The sequence below is a fragment of the Drosophila gunungcola genome, unplaced genomic scaffold (assembly GCF_025200985.1).
Source record: "Drosophila gunungcola strain Sukarami unplaced genomic scaffold, Dgunungcola_SK_2 000070F, whole genome shotgun sequence".
In the NCBI taxonomy this organism is placed as follows: Eukaryota; Metazoa; Arthropoda; class Insecta; order Diptera; family Drosophilidae; genus Drosophila; species Drosophila gunungcola.
The window spans coordinates 173897-193549 of record NW_026453233.1 but is presented as its reverse complement, the minus strand read 5'-3'; the positions used below and the strand labels follow the sequence as shown (position 1 = coordinate 193549).

Genomic DNA, 19653 nt, shown 5'->3' with positions numbered 1-19653 from the left:
ATGGCATTAAAATGGTTTAAATGGTGTGTATGTTTTTAGATAATTGTTTTTTTTTTATTATTTGCCCCGGACAACGGCAATCAAAGGTCTGGCAGCACCGATTGTAGCCGCTTAGTGTGACCGTATTCAACCCATGTGTCATTTGGTATTTCACAACAAGGAGGCCACTTTCACACTGAAGCGCAAACCTTTCAAAAACGTTTTCATTTCATTTAGAGTTACAGAGTGTTATTTTTCCTTAAAATTTTTTATTGTTCGGATCAGAGGCGTTGCAGAAGTTTTGAGTTTTAATCGCTGCCACAACCGGGTGCAGAGTAAGATGTTCACAGTGGATGCAGTGCCCAACGAGACTCGATTAAATAGCCAGTAAGTACAAGCGGCAATCCTGGCCAAAAACGAGGATTCCCCTATGCTGCACATATATACATATATGCTATGCGTGAGAATCACACTATTATGCACACTATCACAATGCAGATTCCACGAGCAGCAGCTGGTGGAGCAGTTCTGCCGGCAGACGCAGCTGCTCAAGCTGGTCGAGGGCTCCTCCGGCCGCTTTGTGGCCAACTACAGGAGCACCCGGCGGCCGGAGGACCTGCTGGCCCCCATCCAGTTGCGCCTGGACTTCGACTACGGCCAGCTGCTCGAGCACGCGCCGCAACTGCTGCAACTGATCGTCGAGGAGCCGCTCCAGTTCGAACAGGCCGTGCGGTACTCCGTCTACGGCCTGGTCCGGTCGCATCTCAAGGCCGCCGGCCTCGCACCCATCGATATCAACCAGCTGCACGCCCAGTGGCGCCCGGTGGGACTGCCCTTCACGCCGGGCCTACAGTTCGAGTCGCCGGACCAGCAGCTGCGCCTGGGACTGGCCCAGGTGCAGGGCATCCTGGCCGCCTTCACGCCGCAGGAGACGCTGGTGTAAGCCAGGCATCCATGTCCTGGCAGATAATCACTTAGAAAGTCCTTAAGTCCGTCCGCTTCCGGTTCCCTTGGGGCATAACGCCTTCTAGAACTTTGTGTTCTGTATATAATATCTTGGTAGTTGTTTAGTTAGTTTAGATTGATTAGTATATCCCTCATTTCAAGTCCATCGCACCCCATTTAATTGTTCCTTTTAGAAGACATTTTCTAGATCATTCTGTGTTTTGTGGTGAGTTCATATCTGTTGTATCATATCTTAGTATTCCAAATCAACACTAAGGACTTTTGATTCAATTGGGAACCTTGTATGGTATTTCATCTGTTTAGTTATATCCCTAATTTCCATATCTTACTATTCCATATTAACACTGGGAACCTTATATTCAATTGGTAATTCCGATCCTTTGGCATGCCTTAAACTTAAATCACTCTCTTTATTTTTTATGTTGTTATTATTATTTTATTATTTTATGGTAATGGAGTTTGCTGGCTTAACATATGTTTACAAAAATCAAAAATGGGTTGCATATATTTTATTATTATTATTTTATTGTTATTATTATTTTATTGTTTTTATTTACTTGTTATTTTATTATTATTTTATTGTTATTATTTACTTGTTATTTTGTGGTAACGGAAATCTTTGGCTTAACATATATGCACAAAAAGCTAATTAATGGCCTGGAAAACTTAATCAAAATTAGGTATAAAGCCGCTCTGCTAGGGCATTCCAAGCTTCGGTAACCGAAGAGGTAAACTGCATTTGCTGATCTTCTACATGTTCCATTGTAGCCTGCAATCGATTTGGTACTGCGGCAGCGGCTGTATGCGCAATGCCATACAGACCAGCTCAACGGATGGTATGTCCAAGTCCCCATCTACTGTTCCCACAGAAACCCCAAGCATGCAAAACCAAATATCCCAACATTTGTGTACACCCCTTGTAAACCATTCCATACATTCCCGTTTCATATATCCCACAGAAATCTGTGCCATCTCTGTTTGGAACACGATTTTAATCCTTCTATTTTGTGCATACATTTCAGCTCCCTTGTGTACCGGCTGCTCGCGGCCCATGAGTGAATACCAAAAGTTACGCGTCACCGAAACCTATCGCCTCCTGGCCATCCTGCCCAGCTCAGCAGTTCAGACACCACGCACCATCGGTTGCCTACATCGCCCTAAATTAGTTCGTCTTAGAGGTAATTAACAATAATCTTTGAAGCTTTATACGTTATCCTGGCTAAGGAGCGTACACTGATAAGAAAAACTGCATTTATATTTCATATTTAAATTCAATATAAAAATGTTAAATACAAGGCTTATTCCGTTGCATGTTTTAATATTAAAATTTTCATTTTAATGTGGAAAATATTAGTTATAAAAATGTGCTATTTGTTTTTTATTGCTTTATGCAAATTTGATATGGTTAAAATTTAAATTTCATTTTTAAATGTTAAAATCTATTTAGAACTGGTAAAAAAAATGTTTAAAAATGTTTTTTTTTCTTCACATAGTGACAACACAAAATGGTAGAATGGTTTTTTTTTCTTAAACAAATTAATCACATTTCATTTATTATATTTATCTAAATGTATTGCTTTTTTTTTTAAAGAAACTATAGGGTATATATAAAATGTATAGATAAATAAATAAGTTGTTATATTTTAAAATAAAAAGATTCTCTTTTGACAATAAGTGATATGTTTAAAATGAATGCAAAGAAAAAAAAATATTATTAATAATCTATATTTGATATTTGCATTTCCGCCTTCTTAAAATTAAAATTAAAATATTTGTAGATACTAACATTAGAAATATAAAATTAAATTTAACAAACTTAAATCATTAAAAAAAATTACTTTATATAAATAAATAGTAACAACTATAACTAATTCAATTGCTTATTGACATTGTGTATTTCATTGTAATTTAATTTCTGCCTTATTAATTTAAATTGGTTGAAATACCAAATATGAAAAATATAAAATCATGCTAAGCAATTGATAAACTAAACTATGTTGCCTCAGATCTGAAAACTAATTCCATTGCTTATATTGCTAGCCCACACCCACGACTGTGAATTGAAGTTGGGCGCCAGCTACCTGATCACTGGCTACTTTGCCGGATCGGCCAGCACCTACCAGCTGGAAGCATGCCATCTCAGAAGCGACTAGTGGCCAAAGGCCGCCGTCGGCGCCAGGCCATTCAGCTGAACGACTTCCTGCGCTGCGATGAAGAGCAGCCCCAGAGCACCACTCAGTCGCCATGTCCTTCTGAATCTCAACCTAATTCTCAATCTAATACTCAGTCCCAGAACCAGAGCCATAAATCTCTGAAAGCCGACAACAGCTCCATAGGGTAAAGTATATTCCATTTGGTGGAGAACCAAATATAAATCCCTTTTTGAATTCTAGCCTTATTCCCTCAAACGGCCTTGCCGTAAGCGATGTGTCTCCCATTTTGACACCCACCGATCAGGAGAACCCAACTCCAACCATATCGCCATCGATAAGTGCCACTCCAACTCCGAATGCCTGGAAATTGGCTGCGGAAATCGTGCAGCCCGAGAGCATCTCTTGTCTGGATACCGAGGAGTTTCCCGATTTGGGCAGGCGTTTTAAGCGAGCTAAACAGGCCACGCCACCACCGCAGGCCAATTCGGAGAACAATGAACCCAAGGTATCGCCAAATTCTCGTCTTCGTCTTCTTGTTCGTGGACGTCGCAGTCGCGCCATCAAACCGCCGCAACTTGGCCACTTTCTGCCCGAATCGGTGCCTCCCATGGCAGGCAGCAGCAGCAGCAACAACAACAAGCAGCAAATGGTGGCCAACTGGCTGGATTCAGTGCGTCCCGGCGACTGTCAACAGGGGGCGGAGGGGGGCCATGATCAACTAAAGAGTCCTTCGCCCAAGAAGATTATCGATTTGAAAAAGGAGCAGGAACAGAAAGGTGCTGCTTCCCAGGAACGGAAGAAAACGCAGGATAAGCAGCAGCAGACAAGCCCTGTCAGAAACTTACAGCAGCAGCAAAAGAGTCCTGTGGTTGCTTTAGAAAAGCAGCAGCAGCAGCAGAAAAAGAGTCCTGTGATTGCTTTCAAAAAGCAGCAGCAGCATCATCAGCCAAAGATCCCAACAAATCCTCTACAGCAGCAGCCCAAGATTCCAAACAATCTTCAAAAGCAGCAGCAGGAGAAAAATAGTCCTGTGATTGCTTTAGAAAAGCAGCAGCAACAGCAAAAGAGTCCTGTGATTGCTTTAGAAAAGAAGCAGCAGCAGCAGCAGCCAAAGATCCCAGCAAACCCTCTACAGCAGCAGTCCAAGATTTCAAACAATCTCCAAAAGCAGCAGCAGCAGGAGAAAAATATTCCTGTGATTGCTTTAGAAAAGCAGCAGCAGCAAAAGCAACAGCAGCAGCAGTCAAAGAGCCCAGCAAATCCTCTACAGCAGCAGCCCAAGATTCCAGACAATCTCCACGAGCTGCAGCAGCAGCAGCAGCAGCAGCAGCAAAAGAGCCCTGTGATTGCTTTAGAAAAGAAGCAGCAGCAGCAGCCCAAGATTCCAGACAATCTTCACCAGCAGCAGCAGCAGCCAAAGAGTTCTGACAATTCTCTGCAGCCCAAGAAGCCTGGCCATCCAAGCCCCAGTTGCTCGCACAGCCAGCAGACTCCACCGCGAGCTCATGAAGTCGACGATGTGGTGCCCCCCACACCAAATGTTCCCAGCCAAAGCCGCAGATTTCCGCGTCGCTACGACAACAAGGAGAGCAGTCCACAGTTGCCCAGCCAGACCTTGGAGCGCTCCTCGCCAGAGGCATCGCCGCGTCGTCAGTTGGCCATGCGCAGCGTGCTGAACTGGGATGCCCAGGAGTTCCGTCCCAGGTTGCAGCTGCAGCGAGCGACCGGAGGCTCATCGATTCAGCCGGATGAGGCTGAGCAGCCAGATGAGGCTGAGCAGCCAGATGAGGCTGAGCAGCCGGATGAGGCGGATCAGCTGGAGCAGCTCGACCAGATGGATGAGGCGGATCAGCTGGAGCAGCTCGACCAGATGGATGAGGCGGATCAGCTGGAGCAGCTGGAACAGATGGAACAGATGGATGAGGCGTATCAGCTGGAGCAGCTGGAACAGATGGATGAGGCGTATCAGCCGGATGAGTTGGAGGAACCTGATGGGCCAGTTGTGCCGGAGTACCATTACGTGGAGTCCAGAATGAGCGTGAGTTTAAAACCTATATTCAGCTGCGCTTTATATAATAGTACTGGGTCTAAAAAAGTGCTTAAAAAAAGATATGTATATACCCTATATAGATATCTTTATGTATGTTTTTAAGCACTTTACAAAAACCCAGTATTATTAATTAGACCACAACTTTTCTTTTAACTTATAATGCTTGCTTGTCTGCTAATAAACAAAATGAGGTTTCAGAAAGCTTTGATAATGCTTAAGGCTTTAGATTACAGTTCTCATTATAGAAATGAAACTAAACAGCATAGAGGTTATTTTATTTAGTATTGAATAAATACTTATTCTTTAATACTGCCTATAGCTTGTTTTAAAAACTTTAGGTTTTCTTTTTCTGTGTAAATATAAATATATGTGTAAATATATAATGCAAATTTCAAATAAATTGCCATTGCCACAAACTACTATTGTTTTGGCTGCAATTGTAAATTGTTCGTCATAAGTTTGGTATAGAAATGAAACTAAAAAAGCATACAGTTTATTTTATTTAGTATTGAATTTGGCTTTACAAAAATATGAACAAAATTAATTTGATTGCTATTGCCACAAACTACTATTGTTGTGAATGCAACTGTATATTGTGGGATATAAGTTATGTTAAAACCCCTTCTTTTTTTTCGGTATCAACAGAGGAGACGCCGTCGCCAGCGTTTTCGGCGCCTGGTGTCGATGCGCATTCAAAGTCGACTTGGCCAAGGACGGCCGCCCACACCCTCTTACTATAGCAACAGTGTCCCGGCTCTGGCAGCAGCTCCTCGTACTTTTCCTCCTCGTCCTCGGCCGCTGCCGCCGCCGCCCTATTATCGTCCTCAACTGGTGGACAACATGATGCCGCCGCCCAACATCCATGTGACTGTCGGCAACAATGCGCCGTCCTTGATCTACTACCAACCGCTGTCGGGGCACATTTGGAGCTTGTCCTCGCCGCCGCCGCCACCGGGGCAGATTCCCATCGACATACGGAACAGGAATGCCAGCCAGTCGGTTTTTCGGCTTGCCAGCCTCCCGTGCACCGGTGTGGGCACCCCCGCTACGGATATCTCTACCGCATGGTCATCCCGCCGCGCCCCCTCCAGGTCCACCTCGTGCCGCAGCCACCTCCTGCCGTCCAGTATCTCCTGCCTCAGTTCGGAGGATCAAGTGCCGGATTTGGGTATCAGCCAGGATTTGGCTATCAGCCAGGATTTGGCTATCAGCCAGGATTTGGCTATCAGCCGGGATTTGGCTATCAGCCAGGATTTGGCTATCAGCGAGGACAACGAGGACCTTTTGTACAGCAGGACACTGCTGGATATGGATACCCAGGTGGAGGAGCTGGAGGAGGACCAGGACCAGGGGGAGGAGGACCAGAACCAGGGGGAGGAGGACCAGGAGGAGGAGGACCAGGAGGAGGAGGCGTATCCGCGGGAATGGGAAGCGCAGCTGGTCGACGACCCAGAAGACGAAGAAATCGCCGACCGCGCCGAGCGCGCCGAGCCCCACAAGATATTCCGTGCACCGGCTGAGCACGACCAGGAGTACCCCCCGCCGGACATGAACTGTGTGCCGCTGAGCGTAAAGAAGCTGCATCGCCTGATCACCGGGTCGTACTCCGACTACGCCTTCGTCTACGCCCTGAGCGCGCAGCTCAGCCAGGAGTGCATGCCCATGGACTGCTATGTGTACCTCAAGATGGTGCTGCTGGCCAGCATCGTTTCGATTGAGCCCGACGAGCTGCGTGCCCCCATCTCGCTGTGCGTCATTGCCACCGACGGTGTGATGGCCAATCGTTTGATGCACCACGTGGGCCAGTTGGCGCCACGTTTCCTGGGGCCACACGACTATGGACTGCAGCCGGGCTTCAGTGGCCTGCCCACCCGGTCCCCCTGGGTGGTGGCCAGTCCGCTGCTGATGGCCCAGCAGGGCGTCTACTACGTGGGCGACTGGACGCGTCTGTCCAAGGATCAGGGCAGCCAGCTGGAGAAGTGCATCGAGAATGGAGCGGTGCCGGTGCCGCAGCTGCAGATCGAGCAGGACTTGGAGGCAGCCATCTGGATGCACTGGCGACCCGAGAATTCCACCAATCAGACACTGGCTTTGGCCAAATTGTGCCCGTAAGTTGAAGTCTTGTTCAAACTTAGCTTGTTATTATATTATGATTTTAGTCAGAAGTTTGCAACGCAGTGAAGGAGATATCTCCGACCCTATAAAGTATATGTGTTCTTGATCAGTATCATTAGGAGAGTCGATCTGTCCGTCCGTTTGTCCGCCTGTCCGTTTCTATGCAAACTAGTCTCTCAGTTTTAAAGCTATCAGAATGAAACTTTTCCAAAAGTTGTATTTTTTATGGCAGGTATTACATAAATCGGAACGAGCCGGATCATACGACTATAGCATATATCTCCCATTGGAACATTCGGAAAGATCTATGAAAAAATTAAAACTTTGCTATTTTTGAATTTTTTTTGAGTTCTTCTACATTTAGTAATGGTTTAATATTCCAGAATTACGGTTTTAAATTCAATTAAAATCGGACGACTTTATCATATAGCTCCCATGGGAGCAATCAAAATATTAAAAAAAAAATTAAATGAAAAAAAAAAATAGCTCCTTTAATTTAACATTTTTTGCTTTAATTCTTTTGGACATAGTAATGGTTTAATAATACGCTTTTAATTTTGTTCAAATCGGAGAACTATATCATATAGCTGCCATAGGAACAATCAAATAATTTAGCTGAAAATCATTAAAAACACGCATATAAATCGAAATTTATATGTTTTGAAGAGTATTTAATTTTTGCAATAGCAGCAAGGGCATATGAACTTCGGCTTGCCGAAGTTTGCTTCCATTCTTGTTGTATTAATCGCATGTATTTGTAGCATCTTTGGGCTGCCCATTTATATGGGCGATCAGGTCAGCGACAGCCTATGGAACTTCATCATCCAGCAGCACAGCGATGAGGGACCGAATGCGGCCCACGATGGCCTCAACATTCCCGAGGACGACATGCGGATGCTCCTGCACCTGCTGCACCAGCGCAAGATCTCGTTTAGCGAGCGGGCCCAGTATATGCTGGAAAAATACTATGTCATCTCCAGGCAGGAGCGACCGGGTAAGTGAACTAATGCGGGTATATAACCCTGTGCTAAATACAAAAAAAATTAGTTTCTTGATTGTTGATGTTTAAGAAAGAATTTCAAATCAATTAGTTTTATTTTCGTCATAAGGATAATTTTTGTTTTTTAGAAATATTCTTTTAAATCTTATTTAATGTGTTTATAGATCGGATTTACCAGCTGAATCTCTGAAACATTATTCATATTTGGCGTGTAGATACGTTTGTATTGCAAAAAAATTATGAAAAAAAAATTTATATGTTGTTTTTAGTCTATAATAAGCTGTTTATAACTCTTATTTGATGTATTATGTATCAGTTCTAGCAGTTGAATCAACTGAACCAAATCTCAAATATTTGTGTGTAAATGTTAATTGGTGTTAGACTATATAATCAATGCAGAAAAGGTAGTATATTAAACTTTTATGAATTTTAAACAGACTATATTCAAACGCAGCTGTAGATGCAGTGAAAATGGTACTAAAGCTAAGGAAAATATTATTTTCTTAGCAGAACTTTCAGTCACTTACTGCCACTGTTTCTTTGCTCCTCTAATTGATGATAACTCACGAGCTCCATCCCTCTTCTTTTCAGCCGTCTTCACCAGCAAGACGTACATTGTTCTGAAGCAGTTTGCAGAATCCTTCGCCAAACTGGCCCTGCGCCTGGTGGTCCTCGAATCGGACGTTTGTGTGGCCATTTTCCACTGCGAGCACTTCGTGCAGCGCATGTTCGGGAGCAAGGCGGAGCAGCTGGCTCCGCCGGCGGTGATCGCCTTCAGTGTGATCTCCCGCATCGATCCGTACATGAACGAGTTTGCCCGCTGGCTGCTGCAGTATCTGGATCGCTATGAGGACGAGCAACTGGGGCTGCAGGTCGCCAAGCGGCGACGCACCGACAGCTGGGACCTGCCCTAAACTGCACTCCACTTGGGCACTGCTATTAGTCCGCCAACAACGATCGCCATTGATTTGGATCAACTCTTAGATTTATAGCCAACAGACGCTCACACAGTTATATTTTGAATACCTTTGTAGTTTTGTATGGATGAATTTACAACATTTGTGTTTGTAAACAAAATTGGCCCTGAGGCCAGACAATAGTGCCTCTAAAGTATATTCACCATTTGCTCACAACAAACACCAACACCAGAAAATGTTCAAGAGCAAAGTCTAAATTTGTAAACATTTTCATCTTCACCCCTTATATTTTCTTGATACACTTGATACATTCGGTATATGTTTTGTACTTATCGCCTGGCAATCGTTCTTTGCGCGATAATCAAATAACTAAGTTTGCATAATCTTGTAGCCGTTTGTTATCTCACATAATTTGCTATGTTTTGGTAATCAAAATTGTTTTCGGTTCAAATATTAAATTAAATGTGTGGCCAAACAAATATATATATTTGATTTTAATTCATAATATTCTAATATTTTAAGCCATGTGATAATATATAGTATTATCTTAGAAGAAGAAATCCACAGGTTATTTTCGTAAAAACTCCCAAAGCTCTAATCCAATCATAAAATATGAGACTAAATATTGGATTTACAATAAAAACACAAAAGGTGCCTTAATTTAGAATTGATTTTTCAATTCAACATGAAACAAAATGGTTGAAAAGTTAAAATATGTATATAGTACTTCAGAAATCATAAAAGGTTATACGAAGTATTGTATTTGAAAAAAAAAAATATGAGACTAAAAATTGCATTTACAACACAAGAACACAAAAGGTACCTTCATTTAAATTTTGTTTTTTTTTTCATTCAACATGAAAAGTTAAAAAATGTATATAGTACTTCAAAATCATAAAAGATTAAACGAAGTATGGTATTTCAAATAAAAAAATATGTGACTAAAAATTGCATTTACAATCAGAACACTAAGAGTACCAACATTAAACATGTTTTTCAATTACTACATTAAAAAAAGAATACTTTCAAAAACCATAAAAGGTTACACAACACTAATTTAACGCTTTAAAAAATATATATTCCTTCACATTTCCATTTCAATATTTTGATGAATACATATATTTTTTTTTGATTTAATCTACTACATTACTTGTAATTCATTCGAAGTCGAGACCAAATATTGTTCAAATGTGAAACATTAAATGATATTAGCTTAAGTTATTAATTAACCACATTATTCCACCATTTCCAAAACAAATAAAAAATATGAGTTTATCTAAAAAAAACAATGATTTTTATTAACTAGCTTGTATTGTTACACATATGTATGTATAGTTATTGTTTAAAATTAGTTTCATATTCCTCAGTTACAGTTTTGCATTTTGATTATCCTTTCCAGCCTGCCTGAGCAAATCGTTCAAAGTTCAGTTTTCGTCTTAGGCATAGTATCTATCGATCCGATTATACATTTATCAAAATATATGGTATATTTCTATAAAATACAATAGTTAGGCAAATACTATAGTAAAGTTAATAGGTAAATTCACGATGAAACTTCAAGTGTTCAGGAGTCATTTTGGTTGTTACATTTAAATCGTTATACAATTCGTATATGTAATATAGTTACAGTCTAGGGTTTATGATATATATATGCGATCATATAGATTTGTGGCCAATTCAAGCAGGCCCCTAATTTCCTTCTTAGTATATAGATCTATAAAATTGTAATAGATGACAAAAAAAAATTATTAAAATTAAAAAATTAAGTAATTTGGGGGCACTGCCATTATTGGTCACTGCTCTACAGGGGTATCCATATGATTACGGTTTGAAATGGCGGTGTTAGTAGCATGGGGCTGTCCTTGATTTACATTCAATTCTAAGTCTAGCGATAGAAAAATAGTTCTTAACCAGAATATGACAAAGTAAAATGTACATACATAATATAAAATAGGTCTATAAAAATACGTTCTTGACTTTGGTCCAGTACTGAAATCTCGGATTTCGTTAGTTCGCCAAAAAATAAGAAAGTAATAGGTTCTCCATTTGCATTTGAGCAATTTGTTTTCTGGTCTGGTCCTACATGGCTAGTGCTCCTCATTATGGTTATAGTAAGTTGGGCTTAAAAAATAGAAATCTATCCCATCTAATTCTGGAGAATGAGACTGTGCACTGGGCAGAAGTGTTGTTGGGGCTGCCCCTCGGCGGCGACATCCTCTAGTAGTCCAGGTTGCCCTGGGCTCCGGTGATGATGGCATCGATCCAAATGCGAGCCGCCGAATCGGATGCGGCCTGCAAATTGTAGCTTCGCTTCTTCGTCTTCACAATGAAAGTGCAATGCGGCCGGCCGCTCTTCGAGGCGTTCAAGTGATCCAGGTAGACCTCGTCGATGGTCTGTGAATAGAAAAAAATATGTAAGTTTTTTTCACAAAATAGTTTCTATTTTAACAATAGCTTTTAATCTTCAACAGGCTCAAAATGTTTGAAATAATAAAATAATTTTATTTTATTTTATTTATACAAAATCAATTAATTTTTAAATTATTCGTTTAGTGATCTTAAAAGTTTCTAATATAAACTAGTTCATCTTTAAACAACAATTTCTCATTTAATTTAACTATTATAAGTATGAATAAAAACAGTTTAAAATATTTGAAATAATAAATCACATTTAAAAAAGCCTTTAACTATATATGCATTAAATCCAATAAGAAACATATATTTCAAACAACATAATATATCTACTGCAAAATGTTTGGGAATATCTTAATTGAATTAATAAATTTACGTAAAATACAAATTTATGTTGAAATCTTATTGGATCCAGAACACATTATAAATGTATGATTTTAAATGGTGAAGATAGGTCATGTAACTATACAAAATTCGTTTAGAAATCCAACAAATAAATTAAAAAGTTAGTTATTTTTTATCAACGGCTAACTAATTGGTTTTCTTTTTTCTTTAGATTTATGTGAGCCACATTTTGGCCATACTCACTGCAAAGTAGGCGCCTCCCCTTGGCTTCCTCTCCGACTTGTCCGAGTAGTAGATCAAGGCGCTCCTCTGGCGATCCAGGACAAACCAGCGCCTCGACCACGCGTGAAACGTGGCACCCAACTTGTGCAGGTAACTGGGGAAAAATCGGGAAAACAATTGCTTATTAATCTGGCAAATCCGGAAAAGTTTGTATTATGTGGTAGAAGAAAGTATATCTGTTATAAAAGGATTAATAGCCATGTCTCGGTAACTATAGAAGCCAATTATTTATAATTTAACATGCAGATGCTAGTTATGCCTACGCAGTGCACGTTTATTTTAAAATTTGGCCATGCCCACATTGACGCCCACAAATCGCGAAAGTCTGTCATGTCACTCTTAGACATGGTGCGGACCAGCTATTAAGCTTAATATGCTTATACAGTTAATATCTATCGACTCATACAAAAATTAGCCAAATCTAACCAATATTTAAGAAGTTATTGGGAAAAATAAAAAATTTTTTAAGTTCTGCTAGCTCCTAGCTTGTCCGGTAGATGGCGCCACCTAAACCACGATTATTTGAAATAAACTTACCCGCGACAACTGTGTGCATCCACAAAGACATGCGGACACAGATCGATCTGGTGGCCGGCGGTTTCGATGTGGTGCCGCAGATTCAGGTCCGGCGAGAAGATGGGCAGGTAGCGGGTGAGCGGACGCTGGTGCTTTGGCAGGATGCGCTTCCGTTCGCTGGCGGTGCTGCCCCCACTTCCGCTGTTGCCGCTCCCGCTGCCCGCCGAAGCGGTATCCTGTGAGTTGCTGCTGACCCGCTTGCTTTCCGATGTCGAGCAGTCCATGCCGTTGCCAAACTTGGGCGCCTCCAGTGCCGCATCGCAGTTGTTGGCCTCGGAAAGTGGGCGTGGACTGCGGGCCACCACCAGTTGGCTGCCACCTCCTCCTCCGCTGAAGCCGCCTCCGATTCCCAGGGCAATGGCATGGTGCTCCAGTTCCGGTTGCGAATGGCGTTGCTAAAATGATTAAGAAAATTCGATTGTTAATGGGTTTTTTTATGGCCTTTTATGTATTTTTGTGCTAAAAACAATATTTGGTGGATAAATTTAATGTACACAGGGAAAACAGAGCTTTAAAATTCCATGTTTTAGGTACAAAATCATGGTAATTTTATTTTAAAAAGCCTATCGGAATTTTTAAATTTATCTTAACCAATTTGGCTGATTTTTTGTGAAACTTGTAGACCAAATTTAATTTAGTTTTATTTGTTTTTGAAATATTATAAATTTTTATATACCTTTTGGACGTTTAAAAGTACAAATCAGAGCAGTCTGGTTAAAAAGGAAACCAAAATGTTTGCAACAATGAGTCAAAAAAAATTTGTATGAAGCGCTTTTACTTTTTAAAATGTTTTTAACCCTGCTTCTGCACCTAAAACTTTTGCTAGTTTTTCTGTATGTATTTCGTATATTTTTCACATCTTTATGAAAAGTTTACTTTAGAATTTTGGTCTCAATGATTATCGATTTTGTTTGCTTTTTTTTAGTTTTAAAATTGTTTACTTGCTAACAGAAATTCACATTTTATCTACATAATAAAATTGTTTATGTTTCAAATATACATTTTTTGTTTTATATTCCTCATAGTTTGCTTTTTAAATCATTAGGTTTTTGTGAAATGTTTATTTTAAAATATTCTTTTATCATATGACACTTGTATTTTTGCTTGTGAAATTTTCAAATGTATTATTTAACGCAGGCAGTTTTATAAATGGTAAGTTTATATATTTGTTTTGTTTTTCTTTCATAGTTATCCTCCGACTTAATTTGCCAAACTTTAGATTGCTCATTTTTTATGAACACAAAACTATCTTTTTTTCTGTATTTTGTTGACACTTAGGGTGGAATTAATCCAAATCGATCAATGGGGTTTAGTTGGAAGTTGATAGAACTTGTATCAGAAATCCTTTGGTATTGATAAAATTACAATTAAACCGATTTAATTGGTGGCATTTGAGTTAAGTTTTTTGAAAAAAATAGTTCACTCACTAGATAATACAACTCATTGCGCTGGCGTGCATTTGCATCCGTTCGTCGATGCTGCACGTAAGTCATCCACACGGACATAACAACGAAATATTGGCAGAACCGAACCGGATGGAAATTCTCAATTCTTAAAAATCACTTGCGCTTCCAGTGGAAATGGGCAAGAAACTAAGCGATTTTCCGACACAAACAGATGATGATTCTTATTCTTATTCTATTCGACTGAGACTGAGACTGAGACTTCGCCTTCGCCATCGACTTTTTAGACTTTCCGACGCATCTCGTCGAATGGGGCGCAAATGAAAATGAACATTTTCCAGCAGCCAAAAGGATCGGATCGGAGAGCAGCCAGTTCTCGAGGTAATTATACCCGTAATGGGCCGCGGATTTTTGCTGGCCAATGGACCAATGGAGAAGATAACGATGGCCAGGCCAGTCTACTCGCAAAACGAGTAAACAAATGGGCTAAAAAATCGGGGTACGAACGTAAACACCCGGACAAAATGAAAATGCGGAGCAGAAACGCGTACGTAACGCGGCGTAAAACTAAGAGAGCGGGCCGCCAAATGGACAACCAAAATAAAACAAAGACCACAGCAAATATTAAACTTATTAATAAGTGTAGTCCATATAGAATCCGCAATGGAGAGCATGGCGTTGGCTTGTTCTTTAAAATAAACAGGGGCTAAAATAAAACAGCAAACAAAATGCCGAGGCGGCCAACAACTCGTGACTAACGAGCTGGCGATAGATTTGATCGTCATCCAGGAGGATGAGCAAAATGCAATCGGCAAAAATAGTTGGACAATGACGAACAAACTCAAAAACAAACTGACAACAGTTTCAAATCATGGTGTAGAAATGGCACTAACTGCATTGATCCATTTTATTAAACTAAAAAAAATCTTTGGAATTATAACCTTACAATTTATTAAAATAAAACAACAATGAATGAACTTATTCTGCATCGAATTATAATAAATATAATTATTTTCAATAAAACAATGCTGGTTTTGCAGAACAACACAGAACTGGCATTTTTTTAGTGTATAAAAAAGAGAAATAAGCTTTCCAAAATCACCCAGAGGATCTCACTCTTTCTCCCACTATTTCTCTTACTCTTAGCCTAATTCTGTCAAGCTCTTGGCACTTATGTATGTCTTAATGATCTTGCGATCTTGAAAACCAATGCATAAATATTAGGGTAGTTCAGTGTTAATTAGGTAATTAAATACAACGAAATGATGTAGTATTAATAAAACTACAAAATATAACTTAACACAAACATTTAAATGAACAAACTGAATAAACCTTAGAGATTGGAAACGCAATACGAAATCATAAAAATAGGTGCACATCATAATAAATAAATTACGAACCCAGTCCGTAAATACGAATACTTTGCACAAACAAAAACAAAACTATAAATGAAAAGTGTATTTACTGAGTACTAAGTACGAAACGAAGGCTTTCCTTGAGAAACAGTATTCAACAAGTAGAACTAATAAAAAAACAAAAACACATTACGAAGACTAATCTCTGAAAATCAGTAATCAAAAGAAATTTAATTTAATAATTTTGTCCATTAAAAATGTTGATAAAAATGTTAAGCAAAAAAGTAAATTAACGATAACAATTCGAAAAGTAGGAATGCATTTATAAAAAAATTAAGGCGTGATTCATTTTTAAAATACTTCCACAAAACGATAAGAAATAAATACTCAACTTGTATATCCAAACGAAAAGTAGTTTGGTGATTCAGTATAAATGAAAGGAATTTCGTTAATGATGATAATAACAAAAACAAGCTAGTTAAAGATTGGATTGAATTTTGCAACGCGTTTCCATCTACCCCATAACAAATTATAAACATACAAATTGTGTCTAATGTTTAAGTATATAACTTTTTTTAAAAAATGTCCTAATATTTTTTTACTGAATGTACAAATATATTTTAAAGTTTTTACGCTTTCTGATTTTATTATAATTTTTATTATACATTAACTTCAAGAAACTAGTAGCTCGTAAACACATTACCAGATAATTCCCAAGAACTCTAATCTACAAGAACATTTTTCAAGAATATTTCACTCAACAATTAAATAAATTACGATCAAGGTAAATTAAAACCACTTCAAGGTGGAGATCACACTAGAATGGTTATCAGCTCCATTTGTGATCCAATTATTTACACTATTTTTTTTGTATCGGGGCGCAGTTGCCTAATTACCCCAAAACAATGCACACATTACCTTATCGCAATTGTTAAACCCCCATGTACAGTGCATAATGAAAAAATAAGTGCATGATAAAAAACAAAAAAATAAACACTTGGGAGTTATAAGATAGATAATTCTGGTAAGAAATTTAAATTTGAAATAACAATTTGGTTTGCACAGAAGAAAAACTAATATACAATAAGTGCCCAATTGCATGGTTAAAAACAAAAAAAAAAAAAAAAAAAGCTTGGGAATTAAAAGTTTGTAAGAAATAGGAATTTTTCAAAATAACAATATAGTTAAAAACAATTTGGTTTCAACAGAAGAAAATCCAACTTAAAATAAGTTAACAACGAGTAAGTCATTAAAATTACAATCTTAAACAAACAAATTGTTGGGAAAATTATAGAAGCATTAATCAATGGTTGTTCTGCGGAATTACAAATCCTATTTGTTTATGGACAGAAAGGAAACAGCTAATAAATTGGTGGGTGGGAAAATGGATGGGGTCAAAGGCAATTGCGTTTTCCACTACGAGAATTTCCCGGAAGACGGGTGAAAAAAAATAAAAAGAAATCACAATAAGAAGCTGTCTGAAAAGCTTTCGTTTTGTTTGGCCTAGGTCATCAATTTTGTGAAGGGGTCAAGTTCTCCATTTATGTTATTTATTTTTTTTTGCTGTGTGCTCACCTGTTGAGGTGTCGTTCCAGTTGTTGTTGTTGTTGTAGGACTGCTGCCAGTTGACTTTCTGTTCTGTACATTATTCTCCTTATCGCCACTGGTCTTTTGCATCTGTTCATCCACTGTGTCACCTGGTTTATTGAGCTTTTGCATCTCGGTCTTCTCAAATAATTTCGCATCTTTGCCGCCGCTGCAAAAAAATGAGAGAAATCAAAAGCATAAACAATGGATTATTCGGGGGAAAAAAGTTGCTACATTTTTAAAATATAATGTATCCAAATATATGGCATAATCAGAAATTGTCAGGGGGGTTTACATAAAAATATAGGAATTATACAATTTAAATCCATTGTAAATTTTTTTTTGTTCTGCACAAACTTATTTTAACACATTTCAATTATTAAGTTTCATTTTTAAAATTAAAAAAAACAAAAACTCGCACATACTATTAACGATTAAAACAAAAATTTCAAATATTTGTTGATTTAATTCCCGCTTGTATTTATTAAAAATCTAAAGAAACATATGCTATATCACCAATAAACAGAGCTTTTACGAAATATCTTTATTGTTTTGATTTCCAACAAATACACTGAGCCACTTATTTTCTTATTGCACAGGTTGTTTTACTGCTTTCTTTCGGTATGCTCTAAGCATAATACAACCCACTGGCTAGGAAAGCTTTTTCTATCACGAAACCACTGTCATTGTTTTTCTTAATAATTTGATCATCATACCAGCAGGGAATCATCGCGTTGATTCGATACATTATTTATCTAGAATGACTCATTCCCGGGCGGACTTCGATTCCCGATTCACGCGAATCTTATTTTTTTTAACGCTCGAGTTCCAACTGCAAAAGCCGAAAGCCGAAAAAATACTGACTAAGCGGGCGGACGGAATGGATGTGAATGCACAATCCCAAAAGCAACAGTTGGCACACAATTCAACGATTCAGATTCAGACACATAGATACTCCGGCAAACGCACACACACTCGGACACACAATCAGCTGATAAGCTTATCAGCAACGGTACACAGCAAGAAAATAAATCTATTTTTATATTACTTTAATGTATAAAACTGTCTTTTTAATATATATTTAAATTTTTGCTTTTTAAACATTGAATTTGTTAAATCATTTTAAATTGCTCTTAAATTCAGTCTCGTTTTCTGGTTGACTGAATATTTTTTGCCAAAAATAAATACAATTTGTAAAAAATTATAGTTTAAAATGTATGCTAAAATAAGAAATTAACAAGTTTAGAAAGAATATAAATTTATAAAATTGATTGAAAAATTGCTCCAATACTGAAGTAAAATTATTGTCCGGTTATTTTAATATTTTTTTTTTCAAAAATAAATTATAGTTTGTATACTGAAATAAGAAATAAACAGGTTGCAAGAATATAGAGATATAAAATTTATAATATATATATTTTAAATTTTTAATGTTTTCTTTAATAATGAAATAAAAATAATGCTGAATCGATTTAAAAAAGTTTTTCTGTTATTTCTGTGTAAATAAAAAGTGCAGCACAAATAAACTGAGAAAACTAAAGGAAATAAATAAAAAAAAAAGGGAAAAGAAAATAAAATAAAAGAAAAGCTTCTCAGGTGACGTCGTCGTTCGATCAGCAAATGTGCACTAAAATAAAACTCAAATCGGTGGAAGTTTATTATGCTTATTTGGCCAGCCAAATGTCGTCGCTCTATTGATTTTGGTGTGTGTTGTGTTTGGGTTTTCAATTCAAATTTCAAAGTGAGTTGACAACCGGTTTTTCAAGCGGGTGGAGTGGTGGGCACACATTGTTTAGCTATTAGCCACAAAGTTTGATTAATTATAGAGGCGCGAGTTCAATGAGCAAACCAAAAGGCATTTTAGCCCTACACTGGACAACAAAAATTGTCAAGCAATTCGTATATTTCCGAAAGAAAGTTTAATAAAGTTAAACTGTTTTGGTTAAAGATCAGATCATTTTTATATAAATAGATTTATGATATATATTGACTAGGTCTTAGTTCTGAAGAGAATAAGCCACATTAATAAAAATGCATGCGCTTTCTAAAGTTCCTCAGAAAGAATCAATATCAAGTATATTTATATAATTTTTTTTTTGTAATGTATTGTAATCTGCTGTGATTTTTAACTACAGTCATTCTAGTAAATTAAAATCAATCAAAGGCTAATTCATACACGACACTTGTGCTATAAATCAATAAATTATTATTAATAATTCAACAATTAATTTCCTTCCTGATAAGATATTTATACTACAAAAAATTTGTATAGATAGGAAGATTGGCAAATATTAATAAGTTAAGCTCAAAACAAGGCAACTATCAATCGAAATGGGTGGTCAAATACCCAAACTGTATTTTAGCAGAAAAAAAATAATATTAATAATAATCTGATTACTTAAAATTGGCAATTAATATATAGTTTTAAGTGGAAAGTCATAATAATGTTTTTTAATATTTAATTAAAAGCAAAAAATCTGATAACTAGTTAATTTACAATTAAATATGTGAAA

The 19653-nt window shown here is 37.9% G+C and overlaps 2 protein-coding genes across 7 annotated transcripts in view; one reads left to right on the top strand and one right to left on the bottom strand.

The window, feature by feature from the left end:
• The first annotated feature begins 168 nt into the window (after window positions 1-168).
• On the top strand, window positions 169-10328 carry LOC128264439 (apoptotic chromatin condensation inducer in the nucleus-like). Of its 4 annotated transcripts, none has more exons than XM_052999897.1 (7): window positions 169-366; window positions 1968-2123; window positions 2986-3282; window positions 3339-5136; window positions 5794-7256; window positions 8025-8257; window positions 8855-10328. In XM_052999897.1, the coding sequence occupies exons 3-7, from the start codon at window positions 3077-3079 to the stop codon at window positions 9175-9177; spliced, it is 4023 nt and encodes a 1340-aa protein (XP_052855857.1). In that variant the 5' UTR covers window positions 169-366; window positions 1968-2123; window positions 2986-3076; the 3' UTR covers window positions 9178-10328. The 4 variants fall into 4 exon arrangements, 3 of the variants coding, with proteins under 3 accessions (XP_052855857.1, XP_052855859.1, XP_052855858.1); XM_052999898.1 differs by lacking the exon at window positions 169-366 and adding an exon at window positions 1586-1781; XM_052999899.1 differs by lacking the exons at window positions 3339-5136; window positions 5794-7256; window positions 8025-8257; window positions 8855-10328 and adding exons at window positions 478-918; window positions 1714-1781 and having other exon boundaries at window positions 2986-3179.
• Window positions 10329-10451: 123 nt separating this feature from the next.
• Window positions 10452-19653, bottom strand: part of LOC128264441 (pleckstrin homology-like domain family B member 1) — a 31541-nt gene continuing 22339 nt past the window's right edge. The window contains exons 1-5 of one of the 3 annotated variants that reach the window (XM_052999901.1): window positions 17857-18039; window positions 17129-17309; window positions 12757-13190; window positions 12181-12313; window positions 10452-11574 (exon numbers count right to left, since the gene is read on the bottom strand). In XM_052999901.1, coding sequence (XP_052855861.1) covers window positions 11398-11574; window positions 12181-12313; window positions 12757-13190; window positions 17129-17309; window positions 17857-17888 — 957 coding nt within the window. In that variant the 5' untranslated portion in view covers window positions 17889-18039 and the 3' untranslated portion in view covers window positions 10452-11397. Of the gene's footprint in view, window positions 11575-12180; window positions 12314-12756; window positions 13191-14222; window positions 14462-17128; window positions 17310-17856; window positions 18040-19653 lie in introns of those variants that run through there. The other 2 variants (XM_052999900.1, XM_052999902.1) reach the window with 2 other exon arrangements.

Excerpts from the sequence above, each read along its gene's own strand:
- LOC128264439 (XM_052999897.1), top strand. The coding sequence starts at position 3,077 with ATGCCATCTCAGAAGCGACTAGTGGCCAAAGGCCGCCGTCGGCGCCAG. Across the intron at positions 5,137-5,793 it reads ACGTGGAGTCCAGAATGAGC|AGGAGACGCCGTCGCCAGCG; the intron begins GTGAGTTTAAAA and ends CGGTATCAACAG. Across the intron at positions 7,257-8,024 it reads GCTTTGGCCAAATTGTGCCC|CATCTTTGGGCTGCCCATTT; the intron begins GTAAGTTGAAGT and ends ATGTATTTGTAG.